This window comes from Centroberyx affinis, unplaced genomic scaffold (genome assembly GCF_046629955.1).
Source record: "Centroberyx affinis isolate AG114_WGS23_722 - 3 ecotype Tasmania unplaced genomic scaffold, CSIRO-AGI_Caff_v1 ptg002933l_1, whole genome shotgun sequence".
Lineage (NCBI taxonomy): Eukaryota > Metazoa > Chordata > Actinopteri > Beryciformes > Berycidae > Centroberyx > Centroberyx affinis.
This window is the reverse complement of record NW_027281052.1, coordinates 190,868-209,466: the sequence shown is the minus strand read 5'-3', so window position 1 is coordinate 209,466 and position 18,599 is coordinate 190,868. Positions and strand designations below refer to the sequence as shown.

Sequence of the window (18,599 nt, the reverse complement as noted above, 5' to 3'; positions counted from 1 at the left end):
ACATGACGAGGACAAATAATCCTGGGTCAGGGTTGAAACTAAAATCCTTACATTCAGGCTAGTAAGGGTTAATAAGGAGCCAGTGTGACAGAGTGATGGTTGTCGTACCAGAATACCTTAAGACTTTCCCCAAGAATTCAAGATTTATTGAAATTTGACAATTGAAGAGGAACAAGGCATTTGGAATTATATTTTCAGTACAGTTATGTATAATATCAAATGTATTAAGTACACAAATTCTCCAAAAAATGGCATACTGTACAATACACACAAGTCAGTTATACACACAAAACTTACATCAAACTTACATGTACAGTTTTCACAGTACCTTTCTTTCTTGTACTCCCAAATAATTACCGGACCTCATTTTAAAGGACAAAATCTCTGTTTTTACAAAGTAAATCAAACACTGACACACACATGGATTTGGCTCATTTACTCATGACAGATACTTTGGATACATTTTATAATGATTGAATGCTTGCAATGGCATTTCAGTGTATGTGACAAACTTGAATAGAAACACTGAAAACCCACAAAAAAGTTCACAATTGATGCATATGTCGTGCTAAGACTTTGCATATGGGAGCTACTTTCCAGAGAAAAAGTGTCAGTTGAGTTTACAATGGCATTTTCATCCTATATGGCGTTTGAATTTTATCTTTACCCATGGAATGTTAAGAGATCCATTTTTAATCTTTATTTACCCAGGCTAGGTAGAGCAAGCACAAAGGCTCTTTTTTGGCAGCAACCTGTGTCAAACTCCATTACACATTCACACCTGGAGCTACCTGGCACAACCACAGACTTTTACCCATGTTTACTTAGCAGCTTCACCTACACAGTTGGGGATTAATCACTTTGCTCAAGGGCACGTCAGCAGAAGTTGTTGAGGATGGGGACAGCATTGCTCACAGTCTCCCCCCAGGTTATGATAGAGTGCATACAATAAAAATATCTTTAGACACACCGGAATCACACGGCAGTGTTCACTTAGCACACAAAATATATATCAAATATAATTATGGAAAAAGATGCTGAATGTTTAAGGTGTCAACCTTTATCAATGCAAGAATAACGCTAGACTCACGTCAAAAACATTGGCATTTTCCTTTAGTTTTCCTCATTGGGATTTGAGGTACAATTACAGTACAGTTCACAACAGAGAACAAGGTATAAAAAAGGATTACATTTAGTAAAAGTGCTTTACTAGTTGGGTCTGGGGAGGTGCAACAGCTCACTTCTCCATTCATATCAGTCCTGACGCGCTCATGGTAGGCTGTGTAACTGGATCATTCCCATAACGGTCTCATGCCTGTGGTGTTCAGAGGTCCTAACAGAAAGGTGGATAAGGTCCACTGGAACGGAAGTGCAGGGGATTAGAAGTGAGCTGGGACTGTTTGCAGAGCATCTTCTTTGGTGCGCTGCACATTAACATTCTGAAACAATGATAAGAGAGGAAAGGACTGAGTATTGAGTATTACATTACATTAGTTTGACATTTTTTAATTGACATCTGGTCTTTAAATATCACCCGCTTCATTATCGACTGCCATTTTTCAAACAGACAAATGATCAATGTATGTTCAGTCTAGCTTAAGCTTCCATCTGATTGTCAGGTGAATGTCAATTTTAGGTGAAATCATCATTTTTTAACATAAAAAAAAGTTCTGTTAAGGTGGTTTGATGAAGAAATATTAAAACATGCCAACCACACATGGCTTATAGCGATAGAGTGCTCTTGGGCCAAAGAACCATCTAAATTATAAGTTTCACAAATGAGTGTTATTTTGACTATGATTCAGATTATCAATGGTCAGTGTTACATCATGGACAGTGACCTACTATTGTCACTCAAATTTGAATAGTCCCTTCTAGCCAATGTAATACAATATAATTATGCATATAACTGTAAACTACAATTCATACATTTCTTGCAGCTTTTATGAGATGACTTCAATATCCTATTCGAACCCCATTGAAATGTGTCCTGTTGAGTTACAGAATGAAACCATAGACACTTTAAAGCCAAGGCCTGAGAGTGATGAACCTTTGCCAATACAATTGATCACTGAGGTTTTTACCAGAAGAAAATAACATGAGAAAAATCAGATTTATTTTTAGATCTGGATTTTGATATTGACATAAAGTAATCTTTGGACAATCAAATAAATACACAAAAACATGAAAAACTGTTAAATTGGTAAAATGATTCAAGTGTGTGCGTTATCCAACAGCAAGTTCACATCATTACTGATGATTGTAGACTCGGCATCACTGTATATCTGGATTCTAGTGGTGTACAGACAGGATTTTAGTGTGAATATCAAATTACTCTTCACATTTAAACAGTGAACAGCTAAGCAGGACAGATTTTATAGGACACAGATCTTGGCATAGAGAAAATGTTCAGTTGAGACTAAAAAAAAATCCTGGAATGAATATGATATTGTGCAAAAATGGCTTCACATTGCATCATCTCATAAGCAACAAAAATGTATGTTCTTAGGTTTAATACATCAGTTTATATACATAAGTAAACACATAAAACAACAGAAGCTACATTTACAGGTAAATGGATGTAAAATACAAAAAACAATCAATCATCAACAGACTTTAAAACAATATTCATGTAATATCTTTATTGTCATGTTCACGCATTCATCGTCTCATTCATTTATACACATACACATACACACACACACACACACACACATATACACACACACAGAGAATGGGGTGAATCACCCCTAAACTGGATTCCAGTTGTCTAGTTCTTTCATTGCTGGGTGAAGAACACATAAAGTTGGAAAAACTGAACAAAGGACCTGAAAGAAAAACATCATCTGATGTCCCCCATTTCTGATCCCACTGAGAGATAAATGAATGAAAAATCAGTCAGTGACTGCTCATTGGGCGGAAGTAGGAGTGTCAGTGAAGTCACAGTTGTCTTGGTTGCTGTCAGGGATCACAGGTGGGCGGGGACTGTGAACACAGCTTCCTCTGCCATGTGTGAAATGTTTACATTCTCTGTGCGATAAGAAGAGAGGGAAGGGATCAGCACTGACCACTAGGCCTGTCTTCAGGAGGGTGCCAGATTATAGACAACACACTGCGGCAGATACACTCCCTTCTATAAACATAGAGACACATGCGGTCTGTTTGCCTACAATCTCCTCCTGAGCGAGTCCTAGGACACAGGTGAGGTCAGCAGGGTGGCTGAGGGAAGCTGAGGGCCGTTTCTGTGTCTGGGATACCTACCTCTGGTCTGTCCCTGTGTGTGTTCACTGCCTCCACGGTCAGACAGACAGACTCCACTTTACAGCCTAAGGTAAGGGAGGAGAAAAGAGAATCATTAGAGTTAGAGCATGTTGAATCCTTGGCACTGACGAAGACATTGGGTTTGGCACCAAATCTCTACATTTTGTTTCTAAATACCATCAACGATACCACAAGAAAATCTGTGTGTATTTCTGGGTGATTTAATGTGATAGAATAATGATGCTAGTCAATATTGCTGTGTGTATTAACCAAGAATACTGCATTACTCACCATATGCTACAGGTGTCAACTTCAACACAGTGTGCAAGGGGCACTTTAGATAAGGCAACTCATCTGTGGTGGCAGAGACAGAACCATAATAAAAATCAGTTTTAAGTTCCATGTTGGAGTAGCTGTACTCTAATCATTGCTTAGGGGTCTGTGCTGATGTGACTAATATGATTACAGGAGGTAGTAGGAAGGGAAAAGTCGACTCCAAACAGGGGCGGGCAATATGTTACATAATCACAGATCTAAATTTAGTCACAATTTGCTTTCATAGGGATCATGGACATTGTGATATATTATATATCTTCCACTATAGCCATTTTCATTCACTGATTTCATCCAATTTATCACCAAAGACATTATGTATCCTTCCTACTATTTATGACTAGGAAAGTGGGAAGTTGCTGAGAGGTGATGTTTTGAATTGTAGGTCTGCGTCTGAAGACTGACTTTGACTGATCCTGGTGATCTACAGTATATTATATTATTAAGTTTAATAAGCTCAAATTTTCTAGCATGTTGTCTTGTTGGCATAAACCTTCATTAATTAAAGGCTGCAAATGGAGTACTATTCTACCTTTCACTAACTTCCAACTTAGCCTTAGAAAAGCGAGATGAAAAAATATTGTGATCCATATCCTGAATCGTGAAACCATCTTAAAAAACTGAGATATGGTAGTATATTTTGTCCATATCGCCCACTCCTAATTCTTAGTACCTGCAGTCTTGTCCAGGAAATATGCAAGAAGACAGCGCATGACGGCCTGGTGACAAATGACCAGGACATTTTCCTGTCTCTCCAACTCCATGATCACAGGCTCCAGTCGCTGCACCAGGTCTTCATACGACTGAAGGAGAATCACAGACCCATCAGGCACACACAGACATAAAGAGCACACAAACATATCCCATGAGAAAAAAAACATTTGGAAGTACCACTACTCTTACCTCTCCTTTAGGATAACGGTAGCGGTACTTGTCTTGGTCTCTGAGCGCAAACTCCAGAGGGTAATGCTCCTGGATCTCTTCATACATCATTTCCTCACACACACCCTTGGTACACAAAAGAAGGAGATGATGCTTAGCTTATGAACACAAACGCTTAAAAATGTTTCTGTATTCACTCTGACAAACGCAGAAACAGACATACAGCGTCTATCTCATTCAGAGACTTCCACTGTTCATATGGCGCTCCAAGGGCCTCCGCAGTCTGGATCGTTCTCTTCATCTGGCTGGTCCACACTCTCAGATCTTTAATGTTCTGGTCCTGAATGAATTTCCTCAGACACTTGGCAAACTAGGAGACAAGAGACCTCATTGTAAAATAAACATTGTATTTCCATCGTTCCTATGAGAGCTGTAATCTTTCCTGAAAAACGTATACATGTACATAAACTTATACATATACAACATATTTATACATGTATAGTAAACTACAGTTAAACTCGCTCAACATTAAAAAAACAAACTAAAAACGTAAGGAATTTGTGGGAAAGCAAGATAGGCAGCTTTGCTTTTGACTGCCTGTTCCTACAGCCAAAATGCCAAGTCCATGCGAAAAACCAATTTTGCTAGTCCTAGGTTTACAATTATTATGAGAAACAATGGTTTAGTGAAAAGACCATGTAGCAGGACAAGAAAAAAGACAGACACACACACACACACACACATACACAGACACATACACATACACAGACACACACCTCCTTGCCCCTGGCAGACAGGCCAGAGTCGCCTCCAATGCGTCCCATGATGTTGAGGTCGCTCTCACCGTGGCGGCACAGGTAGATGGAGCGTGGCGTAATGTGGATGTTCATCAGGTAATAGACGATCCGGCTTTGGATGTGGTCAAGGACCCGGTTCACCAGGTAACGCCGGCCCACATCCATGATCTTTATGTAGGACAGATCCCTGGAGCAAAGGGCGTCAAGTTGAGTAAACAACCACTGTCTGTGATCTTGTGGACCTTTAAATCTGTTCAGAGTGAGTGTGTGTACTCACCTGTCTAGAACCTCATCCAGAGTCTGGTAGGACGTCTCGTAACACTTGATTCTCTTCATGAAGTCCTCAATGGCCTCCTCTGTGTTGCAGTCTATGTAGTCAGGGCTACCCAACTTCACTTGCTGCAAGGAGAGGAAACATATAGGGAGAAGAGTGGAACAGAGGAGGAAGTTAGTTTGTCTGACACCGTCTCACTTTTTAAACTTTGCTATGACGTGTTAACATAGCATATTAGCATATTATGAGCAACTATGTTACTTGCTTTTATTTTCTTCAATGAATTATTCTCGATAAAACAATGAAAAGAGACATTGCTCACCACAATATTCTCTGCAATGACATCTGGGTCTTCACACACAGACTCCACAAAAAATACCTGGCATATTCACACAGAAATATAGGATGTGAAGAAATGTATGTTTCAAAATTAAAAGTAGATATTCATTTAATTAATTTAACTGATTTTTTTGTCAACTGAGAGAGAAATGGGCTGCAGAGATATGTAATAAACCCAAACTTAGAACATACTGTGTGATAAAAAGAGATTATGTTACCGAAAAATACGTTAAGTATAATTTAACCAAAAGATCATTAATGGCCCATCCCATCTCATGTGGGATGGGCCATTACTTTGGCATGACGTGAAAATAACATTCCATTATTAATATAATACACCTTGAGGTCATCGAGTTATAGTAACTGGTTAGATTGGCTAAAGTCCAGTCCTGGTTAACATACCTTGAACCCATTCTGCTCAGCAAACTTGATAATGGTTCCTCTTCTTTCCCTTGTCGTATTTGTAGCATCAAAGACCTGGGATATCAGGGAAAACCCCCTTGTATAATCCTAGCATATACGTATTCATGTTATGATCATTTGTCACATTGAACTCAGGGACCATATTAGTTCCACTTACCGCCACCTGTCCTCCCTCCACACTCAGATACTGGCGAACATCATTCAGTGCTGCCAACGCACACTGACTGGTGAAGGACGACACACACAGGCAGACACATGGTCAGTCTACTACAGCCAAGTCAAACAATATTTATAGTGCAGGGTTCGTTTACTAGCTAGCTACACTTCTTACTGTTGACTTTTCATTTAGCTGTAAAAATTCCAACCATATCTTTTGACAATGTCTGTTGTGTGATTGCATTCACCACAGGTGTGGTGAATGATACGACACGATCTTGACTTAACAAGAGTTTACACAGATAAAAGCAATTTGAATACAACAGTTTGCTAAAGATATAGACATGCTGCACACAATAGGCTCAAGGCTCAAAATAATGATAAGCAGGCTCTCACTGGTGACAAAGTTTCACAGAATAACACATTACATTTTTTAAAAATGTATTACCATGTGGCTCCACGAGCCTCAAACTGACCTGTTCAACCAGTATAGTTTGCTTTTTCATTTGGAATGCCTATCAGGTATTAAAGAACAAAGTTCATAATCAGGCTACTTATGTCTGGTAGCCATGCAACTGAGAACAATCTCGTCCATTTGGGCAAAATAATGGGCCTTCAGATGGGTTTTCAAAATGAAATATGACACTTCATTGATTAACCCTAACCAGGTAGGAAAACTCTCTTTTTTGTTGTGCTCCTCCATGGATGTCAGACCGTAGGGCCAACTACACAAACCTGGAGGATGTATTGGCCAGGGGCTACAGTCATGCCATGCACATATTGAATTACTTTTATAGCAATGTGAATGTCTGCTGTCATCATATCTGTAGGCTGCTATGTGACACTGGACTAGGACAATCCTACACACTTGTTTCATTCAGCCTAAGTTGACTGAAAGTTGTTGGCTTTGCTAGATTTGTGCAACCGATGGGCTGTTTTTGCTCCTGTGGATGATCAGATTCAGTTTACTCTCCATTCCATTTATTACAGTAGACCTCTAAGATTGTAAGAGATATTATCATACAGCATTCTGCTATCCAGTATGTCTGGGAAGATTTGAAATTTCTCAACTTTTGATGGCCAAAAACTGGTGATTAAAAGCTGAGACAAACAGTTTTATTCTCCTCTTCTGAATGGTTTCTTACCATTAAAGGTCTAGCAAAGAAAGTGGGTGTTTGTGCCTATAATCATATCAGGAGAGCCATGGACTAACTTGACTTGCACAGCTAGTTAAAACAGTGTAGACTCACCGTCTGATTTTTAGGCCTTCTTCATTATCTGGACGGAAAAACTCGAAGGACTTGTAGATCTTCACGCACTCTCTCCGGTACTGGCCCACATTGAACTCTGTTACAGGATTTTGCTTTTTTTAGATATGGCAAAGTGCTTAATAGTGCAAACAAAGTAATATGTAAATACCTGTGTAAGTAATATGTAAATACCTGTCTGTGTGTGTGTGTGTGTGTGTGTGTGTGTGTGTGTGTGTGTGTGTGTGTGTGTGTACTGGTACCTTTGGTTGGCACACCTATCCAGTTTAAGTAGCGAGTCAGCTTCTTTGAAATGTAGGTCTTCCCTCTGGCTGGCAGTCCTACTGTCACAATGAGGGTTGGGCAGTTGGTCATACATACTAAGGGAGGGAGAGAGAGAAACACAAACCTTTTAATGAGTTTCTCACACAATTAAAGGCTGAGAATGGCACACTTAACACTGTCCCATTCATGAAGAATCTAATTAGTCTTGAAGGTTGCTCATAATTACACCAGACACTGTGAGAACGTTGTTTCGGAAAGGTTTCAGTTCATTCTGTGTGAAGGTGAGATAGACCCGCTACAGAAAATCCCTGTCAGGGAGCAGAGATGTCTTTACTACAACAAGCGATAACTGGAACTAAAACAGTGAACTGACTCATAATGCGAGCCACACACTTAGCCTGTACTACCCTGACTCAAAAACATCTGATCTAAGCCTTTCACATGTAGGATGTACTTCCTATCAGGACATGAGGCCAGCAATTACACTCACCAAGCACTTTATTAGGAACACCATACTAATACTGGGTAGGTATCAGCTTTCAGCTCAATGTCAACCAGCTACCAAAGTGACACCCGCCTCAAGGTGTGAAAGTAAGTCAAATATCTAGTTTTATCATTTATTCATTTTGTTCTGATTTAACTCTCAACTATATTGTGAAACAAAGAGAACCTTCTAGAGACATTTAAGTGGAACCAGATGTTGAGGCCCTGTTTTGAAGGTTTCCAGTAACATGACTTCATATATGTGCATGAGCTGGGAGCATGATCGGAGCGTCTGCTCTCTCATGGCTTTATGCCAATTGGTTGAAAGTATTTAAGAAAATATGCATTGACCAATCACAGATCATTTCTTTGTCTCTTAGAAAACTATATAAGATTAAGTATTCTGTTTCTGAGCTGAGACATACTGATGTAAGCTTTGGGTGTGAGTTTCTGTCTCCTTATTACTGATCAATAATAATCTCATTAATCTTCAAAACCGTCAGTGTCTGTGCCTTTATTTTGTGTATGTGTCCAGTGTTTTGACAGATTTCCACGACAAAGGTTCGACATGTTGTGCGTTCTGAGCGGCTTTTCTGCTCACCACAGTTGTAAAGAGGTTATCTGAGTTACTGTATCCTTTCTGTCAGCTCCAACCAGTCTGGTCATTCTCCTCTGACCTCTGTCATCAACAAGGCGTTTCCGTCCGCAGAACTGCCGCTCACTGGATGTTTTTTGTTTTTCGCACCATTCTGTGTAACCTTTAGAGACTGTTGGGTGTGAAAATCCCAGGAGATCAGCAGTTTCAGAAATACTCAAACCAGCCCGTCTGGCACCAACAACCACACGACGGTCAAAGTCAATGAGATCACATTTTTTCCCCTTTCTGATGTTTGATGTGGACATTAACTGAAGCTGCTGACCTGTATCTACATGATCTTATGCATTGCACTGCTGCCGCATGATTGGCTGAATGGATAATTGCATGAATAAGCAGGTGTACAGGTGTTCCTAATAAAGTGCTCGGTGAGTGTATATCTCTTGACAAGAGGGACGGGGGAGGGGGATAGAGACATGACAATGAATAACAGGACTGAAAAGAAGGAAGGAGATAAGCAGCGTGGAGGGCAGCAAGTAAGGTCTCTGTGTTGATAGAGAGGGGATGTCTGAAATTTCTGTCATTCTGAAAATATTTCTGCGTCTGCTGGCAAGTGGCACACATGGTTTAAGCGGAGTATAATGCAAGGCAACTGCAGATCTCTCAGGTTCTGACATCAGGGGTTGTCTGATACAGAAAAAACACAACTTAAAATTTACAACACTCAATCCAACTACTCATTACAATTCAGACATGTCCTGCACATGCAAGTCAAGCTGTGTACAGGCTATGTTAACGATGGGCAGCTAGCAGGCCATGGGTCTCACTGGGCCCCCACACAAAGGGTTAAAAGCAGCCGCCATATTGGTTACATACCAGCTGGAAACAGGATTTGCCACCTCAGCTGATTATTTTGGGATCCTTACAAACCTTTAATATGCATAATGTTTATTCTTTCATTTTAACTAAGTTGTAACTATGAAAGTTGAAGATAGTGGTCTCTAGAGCTCTGTTTGACCCTTTTTGCCTATTCTTATAATGGTCTTTCTGGGTTTACTCTAACCTTGGAAATGTCACAAACAAAAAATAATAATTCCAACATTTTAGACATAAGGGTCCTGAAAAGAACACCACAACAAATGCCCAGAACAAAAAGACAAGAATGGTCACAACCTTGAGCACTTCTCCCTATAATAACCCTATAATAATTAAGGTAGCCAGTTTTCCAAGGAATCCTGCCACCGTTATCCAGCCCACTATAAACTGATCCTATGTCAAGGATGACATGGGGCAAGGCGTTGTGGAGTAGTGCGTGCAGAGCCTCCTAGTAATAGGCTTGCTGCCTCAGATTTCTCTTTTAAATTCGGAATGAAAATGCCGCTGGGATAGCAGGCAAATAAAGGAAGAGGCTACGGCGACAAGACTACAGCTTCGAAGCAGAGAGCTTGACTCAGCAAAAACGGCCCGAGCTCCGGAGATGCAGCCCAGCAGGAGCGAGCCAGACTGCTGCGTAGCACTGTCACACGATATTTCCTATATAGCCACTTCCCTCTTTTAAATCAACCAAAGGCAAGCTCTGACGCGTGTTATCCGTATGGAGATCTGGATAATATGAATAATATGAGATACTGCGAGTTCTTCCCCCCAGTTTTTTTTGCCACTAGGCGGCCCCGGCTCGGCTTGCTGAACAGCCGCTTTTATTAATAGTTTACCAGTCGCTTCTCATCGCTGCTGGGCTGCAATCATGCGCTCACCCAAACAACCATCACTTAACACAGAGGTCACCAATTTGCCTTCAGTTCACCAAATATCACTCGGGTTGACATTAGGAATATCCGTCGATTCTCACATCTTAACTGGTGGGTAAATGCATGTAAATTAATTTCTGGCGTGTGTCATCTGGATAAGTTTAATTCGGTGAGCTTGCAATGTTTTCTCCTATAGCACGATTGAAATTTACCTCCTTACATCATGTGTTTTAATACAACAAATACTATAAGGATCAGTTGAGACAAGCTGAAAATGATGCAACACTGCCAACCCCGAAAGCCGATAACTGAGGCACCTTATAGTGCGAAGACATGTCTTGTGTAAATATCATCCAATGTAATTATTCCCCAAGTTAAGAGTGGGCTCCGGAAAACAACAGTAAAATTAAAAATATGACCAAAAAATAAAAAAAAAGATCAGCAGATACCCCACATCACATCCCCAGCACATCCTTTGCGGCACATGCCGGCGAGCTGCATCTTACCCCTTCTTTGAGAAATGTGCTTTTCAGGTAGCCCGTTTTTGCACGGCACCCAGATTTTCCTCAGCGGGTTCTGGGTGAGCTCCCGTGGAAACGTTTCCACAAAAACCTCTTCGTCATTTATCATCCTGGCGGTTGGATCATGCCTGTTGCCGTGTAACTGAGGCGGTGGGCTTCTGCCAGTCTGATTCACCAGGCTGCAGGGGGATGGATGTCATATCAGCTGAGAAACAGCAGTATCACAATACCGTAATGGCAGGAAACTAAGCGCAAGAGATTTCTTTACTCTGAAACACTGTTGCTCAAACCCGGTTATAGATAAAACTAGGGGAGTTTTATCTCAATAATGAAAAATATATGTAATGAATAAAAATATAAATGAAAAAAAGACAAATACTACAATCCACAAATATGTAGGCTATTACAGTTTTCCTCAATTGCTTTGGCACAATCCTCAAATGATAATGAATATTTTCAGAACGTGTGCAAACCTCCAAACCATATAAATGAACATCTTTACAAAAACAGACATATTTGTGAATAAAGTTATGTTTTCATAAAAAAGTTCCAGAGGTTTTCACAAAAGTGACAAAACCTACATATACTTTGATTATTTTTTTTGCACCAATATATATTGAGAGCCTAAACAGACATACGCCAAAAAGACAATGGGGCAACAGTTCATTTTTAATTAGAGACCTCTTAAAATGTTACCGTAATGACGCAAGGTTAATGTGCAGGCGAAGGGGTAGAGCAGATGGAAAGGGAAAACAAGCCTTCAGCTGTTCACATGCAACACACATGGGCAGTGAATGTTGCTGTAAAATGAACCAATAGGAAAAGGGACAAGGAGGCACATTGGCCAATGGGAGAGCTGAGCCGGGGAACCGGAGGGCGTGCTGACTGCTGGGAGAAAAGATAAACACCGACAAAAAACCTGCTGTTATTTTTTAAGTACCCCAGGCAGGCATTTCACACTGGAAGGAGGGCAGGGAAAGTAGGACAGTCATTAAGTTATTCCAAAAGGACATGGTTCCGTTTTAGAGTAAATATCATTACCTGAAGTTTATCAGTAAATGTCTCAAAAATATAATGTAGTGTATCCAGTCTGTAAAAGTGTCATGATTTTGACAACCAAGGATTTAAATGACCTGCAATTACCTCTTGACTTTTTTTTTTTTTTTCTAGGAGTAGTAGGTGTCATGGGGCTCATGTGTCATGTGTTTGATTTGTTTTTCTCAGTGGTTGACATCTCATTTTAGAGTCTTCATATATAAAGAGTCAAAGTAAGGTGCTGGAGCACACAGTTAATGTTATGCTGATTATTCTACATGCAAAAAATAAACAAGTAAACAAGTCAAAGCAATGATTTGTTCTCCAGTGCCTCAAATAAAGTTAAGTATTTCATGTGGGCAACTTCTGGCATTATCCTATCAAGTTATCAGCTTCAATGTCTCTGTAGAGGCTAGTGTTCAAGTACAACAGAAATGCCTAGGTCTATAAAAATATTTTTCCTACAGCAATGTACACATACACAGTACTATACACAGAAACAACAGGTGGATTTTTTTTTTTAAAGAAAAAACTGGCTACTACATAACAGCAACAAAAGAGAAATACAGTAAAATACAATAACCAGTACATCTCTCATCACCTGCATTTATGCCAATTAAACTCCATAATGATGTGATGAAAATGTGTCAACGCTGTAACACCAGGTGGCACTGTATACCAGATTTAACTGGCCACTGTTTTGAATTCAGTCAGCTACAGTATTTCCCAATACTGGGCAGTACAAGCTTGGTTATGGGTTTTGCACATTTTTCATAATAATGACTTTTTGTAAGTTTGACTTATTATGGAGAAACTGCTCTATTCAGGGAATGAAAGCAGTTCTATTCAATTCAGCCCTTCTTGGCAGTAACCATAGGCGGGAGTCAGAGGGCAGGGCAGGGCGGTCCCACACCAGTCAGCATGTCAGCAGGACTAATCCCATCAGCTACACACTCTACTAGACCCTGTAGTAAACCCTCACACACACACACACACACACACACACACACACACACACACACACACACACACACACACAGGGTTACCATGTCTTCCTACTTGAACACATGCCAAAGCACACACTTGACACCATGTAAAAACAGTTATGAAAAAACAAACAGCACCTCCAAGCTGAAACTACTTTAATACAGCATCTTCAGGAAAACAAATGTAGGACAGTCTGTTTACTAGTCAGCTTGACAACTGTTATTCAGTCAGAGCAAAAACTTATTGAATTTTACTTACTTAAACTTTATATATAAGTTATAACCGATTTAAGGTATTTTTGCAGCTGTGACATATCAAGAACTTTTCTCATAGGTTATAGATCATCAGAGAGACTGAGTTTTAGGCCAAATCATATTGCAATTGCCATTATGTATCCCAGTCATTAGCAGTGGGAAAATGATTTCTTTCTTTCTGATTTCTGTGTAGCAACTGTCAGAGAACCAAACCAGGCATTCAGTATAAATTGGCTCTTAGACTTCATAACCATCAGACTTGGGTAACATAACCATCTGACTGTCACATGAAAATGACAAGAATTCTTCTTTGAATCTGTGATAAAAATACAGATAAAGCCATTAGAGCTGGTGACTAAAGGGTGGCTGAATGTAGACTACTTGTGACTGATTGATTTACCTCTTTATTTCATTTCTGTTATCCTTAAGTATAGCTGGGTTAGTGAATTTAAGTGAATTTATCAAATTAGAAATGCTGAACAGAAATGCCAAATTTCGATCAAAATTCCTCAGTATCACCAAAATGTTTTTATGTTCACTTATAGTGGAAAAGTTTTTGTTGATAATGAAACTATGTGATAAATGGTGATGGAAATGCATTTTTAAATAAGCAGTGATGTAGTGACATCATGGACAAGGTTGCATGACCATTACAATATCGCCAAGTGCATCTATTTGTTTTTGCCTTCGGACAGCAACAGCACAGAATGGGGACAACATTAGCTGACACTTAAGAACAACAACTTTCCAAATGCTGATCAATACTCGAAAACGGTTTCCATTTACTCATGGATGTGTTTTCTGAAAGCCACATTATAAGTATTAGTAGAAGTTTATTTTGTGTGAAATCTAAAACCTAAGTCTTATAGTGGAATCCCTGTATGCCGTGACTTTTCTCATATGAATTCATCAACAATGATTACTGAACAGAGGAAGAGTGCAGTTCAATAGAGAATGAAATGGGAAAGACGGCAAAGGCGACTGTGAGCACACCAAACGGGATTTTCCAGGTCCAAGGGTACATGTTTTACTTCAGATCTACTAACCCTACAATTAAAATGAAACTCGTTTGATTATAAAATATATTATTCATTTTCCATAGAGCAGCTCCAGATTTTACATCTTGATGACATCACAGGTTTAGGTCTCCACTGGTCTCTATCTTTACCAGGGAATTCTTCCATGTTCATACTGACTGGACTGTCCAACTTTAATGACATATTTATTACTAAATTGAGCTGTATTCTTAAAATCATCCAGTTTACAGGTGAAAGAGACATACTGTATGTTGACCTATTTCTGGCAGATGCGTCCTGATCGCCTGTGCATCCCAAACTGCTTATCAGCATTAGCCAATTCATCATAATCCTCAAACATATTCATCATAATCCTAAAAGGTGTAGCGTACACATACCCAACCTATTTCCAGAGCTTGAGCAGGAGGGAGATTATGGAGCCTCAAATTGAAAAGAGTTTCATAAGACAGGTGGCTATGATGAAAGTCTAAACTGTCTTTCCTTAGACCTGTACATCTAATGTGTATTGACATCTAATATGTTTCTACTACAGGAAACTGGCATACGCTGCATTGGGTTTCCATTAGGTTATGCTCTTTTGTGTAGTGTGTAAAGAAGAGAGAAAGAGAAAACATAATTAGGAGACAAATCTGACTCATATTGATTCAGGCCAGAACACACCCAGTTATCATAGCATGAAGACATTAACCTCAGGGTTCTGGTTGCTGCAGATGATCTATTATTAGACCGTTTAAATCGTTTGTGGTCTGTTTTAGCTTGTTGATTTGTATTTGGCAAAATCCAAATCCAGTCTATAGGCTCCTTTTGTTCTACACATCACAGGGAATGACATAAGAGGCGGTCTTATCTGAGTCTGAACAAGAAAGAAAATGTCACCATCCCACAGAAACTCTGGTGTGTATGCAAGCACACACACACACTCACACACACACACACACACACACACATACAAAACAAAAAACAGACTTGTGAGCTTGCACTCAAATTATGGATACAAGCAGGCACACAAACACTGCATAGCCTATATGCAATACAAATATAGGCTGCATCCCTGCCTGAAGCCTATAATGGGATTCTCAACGTGCGGTTTGTGCAGTTGAACTTTCACCCAGATAGAGCGATGACAAAGTGAGGGAGAAGCATGGAGCGAGCAAGCCAGTGAGCAAGGATGAGAAAGACTGATTTATAGCAGTTATTCAGATTGGGGATCTGGGGGAGATGAAAATAGCAAAATAGAGAGAGGAAAGGAAAAAGACAGAGAGAGAGACAGAGAGAGAGAGAGATGGCAGATTTACCGCAGCTGGCAGAGTTTCAGGCAGCTTTTCAGGCATGGAGACGAATATCCTGTGGCATACGGCCGCCACAGAGCTCATACAGGAATATAATTCTGTCTCGGGTCTGCTGCGACCAGTGAAGTATACCCAACTCCCTATGCGGCTATAGACACTCATGGGCCATCTGGGCACTTACGGGGTACAGCTAACTCAATCATGACATTACCAGCGTTTCCTTGGCATCACACTTACATTACTATTGACAGCAGAGACAGCTAAATACAGTATGTAAAAGTCAACATGGTTAACAACATAATTCAATAGCAAAAATACAAAATAGATGTTTACATAAAAATAAATTGTTTGGCTGGGCTTCTACAAGCAAGAGACAAGTATGCAACTTGCCAGCGTGTTTTTCCTGTTCCTGTTTCCTGCTTATCCCCGCCTCTCTGTCTGTAGGCACAGACGCACGGCCAGAGCACAGCTCCTACTCAACCAATACAGCCTGAGCTCTGTTCATCCCTCATGCATCTGTCACAACAGCTCAAGCAGCAGACACACAAAAGGCAACAAGGCATTTCCCTACAAGAAACTGAATCCCTCTCTTAGGATAAAAAGTCTAACAGAGACTGAATTTATCTTCTCTGCACGGCATTTATTGTCAACATGACACAGTGAGACGTAAACAAAGTTAAACAGGGCCTCCAGACTCCCTGACTAATAGAATTACATAATAGTCTAATCTTACACAGTAATAACTGAGTCATTGGATTACATAGCACATAGTATTATCCTTGGCTGTCAGTAGCCTAAGGAAATAATCATATAACCTCTATCAGTATAAAGGCTAATAATGGTGAAACCAAAAAATGCTGTGCAGAATCTCAAATCAGGAGCTTCAACTGAATAAAAGATAATCAATAAACAATAAATGTATTTTTATATAGTATGCCGAGGTTAGGCTACATCTATCACTAATGTGCACAGCAGGAAAAGTAGAGTGGGCTAGACCTCACTCCATGCAGAAAGTAACCCAGATCTTCAGTCTGCAATGTTTTGGGTCAAGTTCTGGGACCTATGACACAAGGCAGCACCTGTTATCTATGTTCTCCCAAGACCAGGGAACCAAATAAACAATTTCCTGTCCAGGCTCATGAAAACCAAAGCACATTGCTACTGCTGTCAAAAGACCAAAAAAATTAACCACTGCTTATGATAAGAGTGTGCAGTTAACGTATTTCTTACAATTAACAAAACAGCGATTAAAAATAATCATTGTGAAATAAATGTGTTTTGGCTAAATATGGCTACCAGAATAGGTTACAATGAAAACTACATGCAAGAACATGGCAACAACCCATTGAGAAATACAAAACGTATTTTACATAGTCTTGGTAAACCAAAAGTTTATGATTTTCATTTGAAAACTGCATTGGTAGTCTGTGAAACTGGCTGGTTACTGTTGGATTTATAACCACTGGGTAAGTCAGGTGGGGAGCAACTAAATCACTGGTCCACAAAGTAGGGTCCAGGGACCCCCAGGGGTCCATGAGGAAATCCCAGGGGTCCCTAGCAAAATGAGCCTAGAGATTAGCACAACAATAAGTTTTGATCATAGGTTTCATTGCTGCACAGTATCGACAGTTACAGCATGCAACTCTATACCAACAACAACATCCTCCTCTCAGATAGGATCCCTTGGGTCACAACCTAATCAAATGGAGACCCATGGTCTTGTGCGGATCTATTTGGGGGTCTTTGACGCAAAAGATGCGGGCACCCCTTGTTCCTAATTTATATTTTGTTTGGGAACCTTTAGAGAGGGACAGTCCTGCTTGCATCCACTGCACTGGCTGGATGTCACTCATCACTGTCACTCTACCAGCTAGCTTACAGGCTAACTAGCCAGCAGCTGCAGCAAGGCTAAGTAGCAAATAAGGAGATGCTAGCTAACCTAGCATCCTTGGCATTTGCAAAGTAACCAACTATTTTTTTCTACGTAAAACCTGAAGTACCACCTCTTTCCCAAATATCACAGGTGGTCACCACAGCCTGTCCTATGCCTCTTGAGGAGAAAGCCTTGTCAACTCTGAAGCATGCCTACGTGACAAGCTTGTTTACTTCATCCGCCTGCTAGCCCTCACACTGGAGCTGCGCTGCCCCGTAGCACTTGCAACTCCCTCACTGCAAACAATGTCAAATGACAAGTGTCAGAAAACACAGTGTCAACTCTGCTGGAGTAAACGCCCTACCTGCCCTGTCCCGCGTGTTTCTCGGGCGGCAGGAACCCCTCATTGTCCCGGTTTGAAGCCGTTCTTCCCAGCGTGAAGAGGAGTGCGTCTCTTCGTGGCGCTCGCAGCACGGACAGGCAGGAATGAATGAAGTGGAGCCTGGAGAGAGGCGCACTAAGGTCTCTATCAACACGCGCGCGCACACACACATACACACCCACGCACGCACACACGCAGATGCATTGCTGTTCGTTATTATAATTCATCATTCCTGGGACGTTTCAGTGTGCATAAAGACAGATGGCTCATGGACCATGCTGAGACCTCCACCTGCCTAAAGTTGTGTCTTGCTTTAAGTTTGTTTTGACAAGTCTGAGTATGCGCCTGTGTGAGAATCAAATATAAGTAACAACTCATCAGTTTATTTTAAATGAGTT

The 18,599-nt window shown here is 40.4% G+C and overlaps 1 protein-coding gene across 6 annotated transcripts; it reads right to left on the bottom strand.

Moving 5' to 3' along the window:
- Window positions 1–131: 131 nt before the first annotated feature.
- On the bottom strand, window positions 132–18,274 carry pfkfb4b (6-phosphofructo-2-kinase/fructose-2,6-biphosphatase 4b). 6 transcript variants are annotated; one of them, XM_071536769.1, is made up of 15 exons: window positions 11,330–11,431; window positions 9,082–9,247; window positions 7,976–8,092; window positions 7,716–7,812; window positions 6,467–6,533; window positions 6,289–6,363; window positions 5,870–5,926; window positions 5,551–5,672; window positions 5,253–5,460; window positions 4,700–4,846; window positions 4,498–4,602; window positions 4,268–4,397; window positions 3,553–3,615; window positions 3,262–3,326; window positions 132–1,439 (listed from the first exon to the last, which is right to left on the bottom strand). In XM_071536769.1, the coding sequence occupies exons 3-15, from the start codon at window positions 8,085–8,087 to the stop codon at window positions 1,380–1,382; spliced, it is 1,308 nt and encodes a 435-aa protein (XP_071392870.1). In that variant the 5' UTR covers window positions 8,088–8,092; window positions 9,082–9,247; window positions 11,330–11,431; the 3' UTR covers window positions 132–1,379. The 6 variants fall into 6 exon arrangements, with proteins under 6 accessions (XP_071392870.1, XP_071392868.1, XP_071392866.1 ...); XM_071536768.1 differs by lacking the exons at window positions 132–1,439; window positions 9,082–9,247 and adding exons at window positions 1,458–3,028; window position 4,674 and having other exon boundaries at window positions 4,722–4,846; window positions 11,330–11,495; XM_071536767.1 differs by lacking the exons at window positions 9,082–9,247; window positions 11,330–11,431 and adding an exon at window positions 18,184–18,274.
- Window positions 18,275–18,599: the final 325 nt, after the last annotated feature.

Bases quoted from the DNA above. Each gene is read 5' to 3' on its own strand.
- pfkfb4b (XM_071536765.1), bottom strand. From the start codon at position 11,453: ATGATAAATGACGAAGAGGTTTTTGTGGAAACGTTTCCACGGGAGCTC. The intron at 7,813-7,975 runs GTACCAGTACAC...ATCCTGTAACAG, and splicing joins GATAGGTGTGCCAACCAAAG to AGTTCAATGTGGGCCAGTAC. The intron at 6,364-6,466 runs GTAAGTGGAACT...CTGATATCCCAG, and splicing joins TGGAGGGAGGACAGGTGGCG to GTCTTTGATGCTACAAATAC.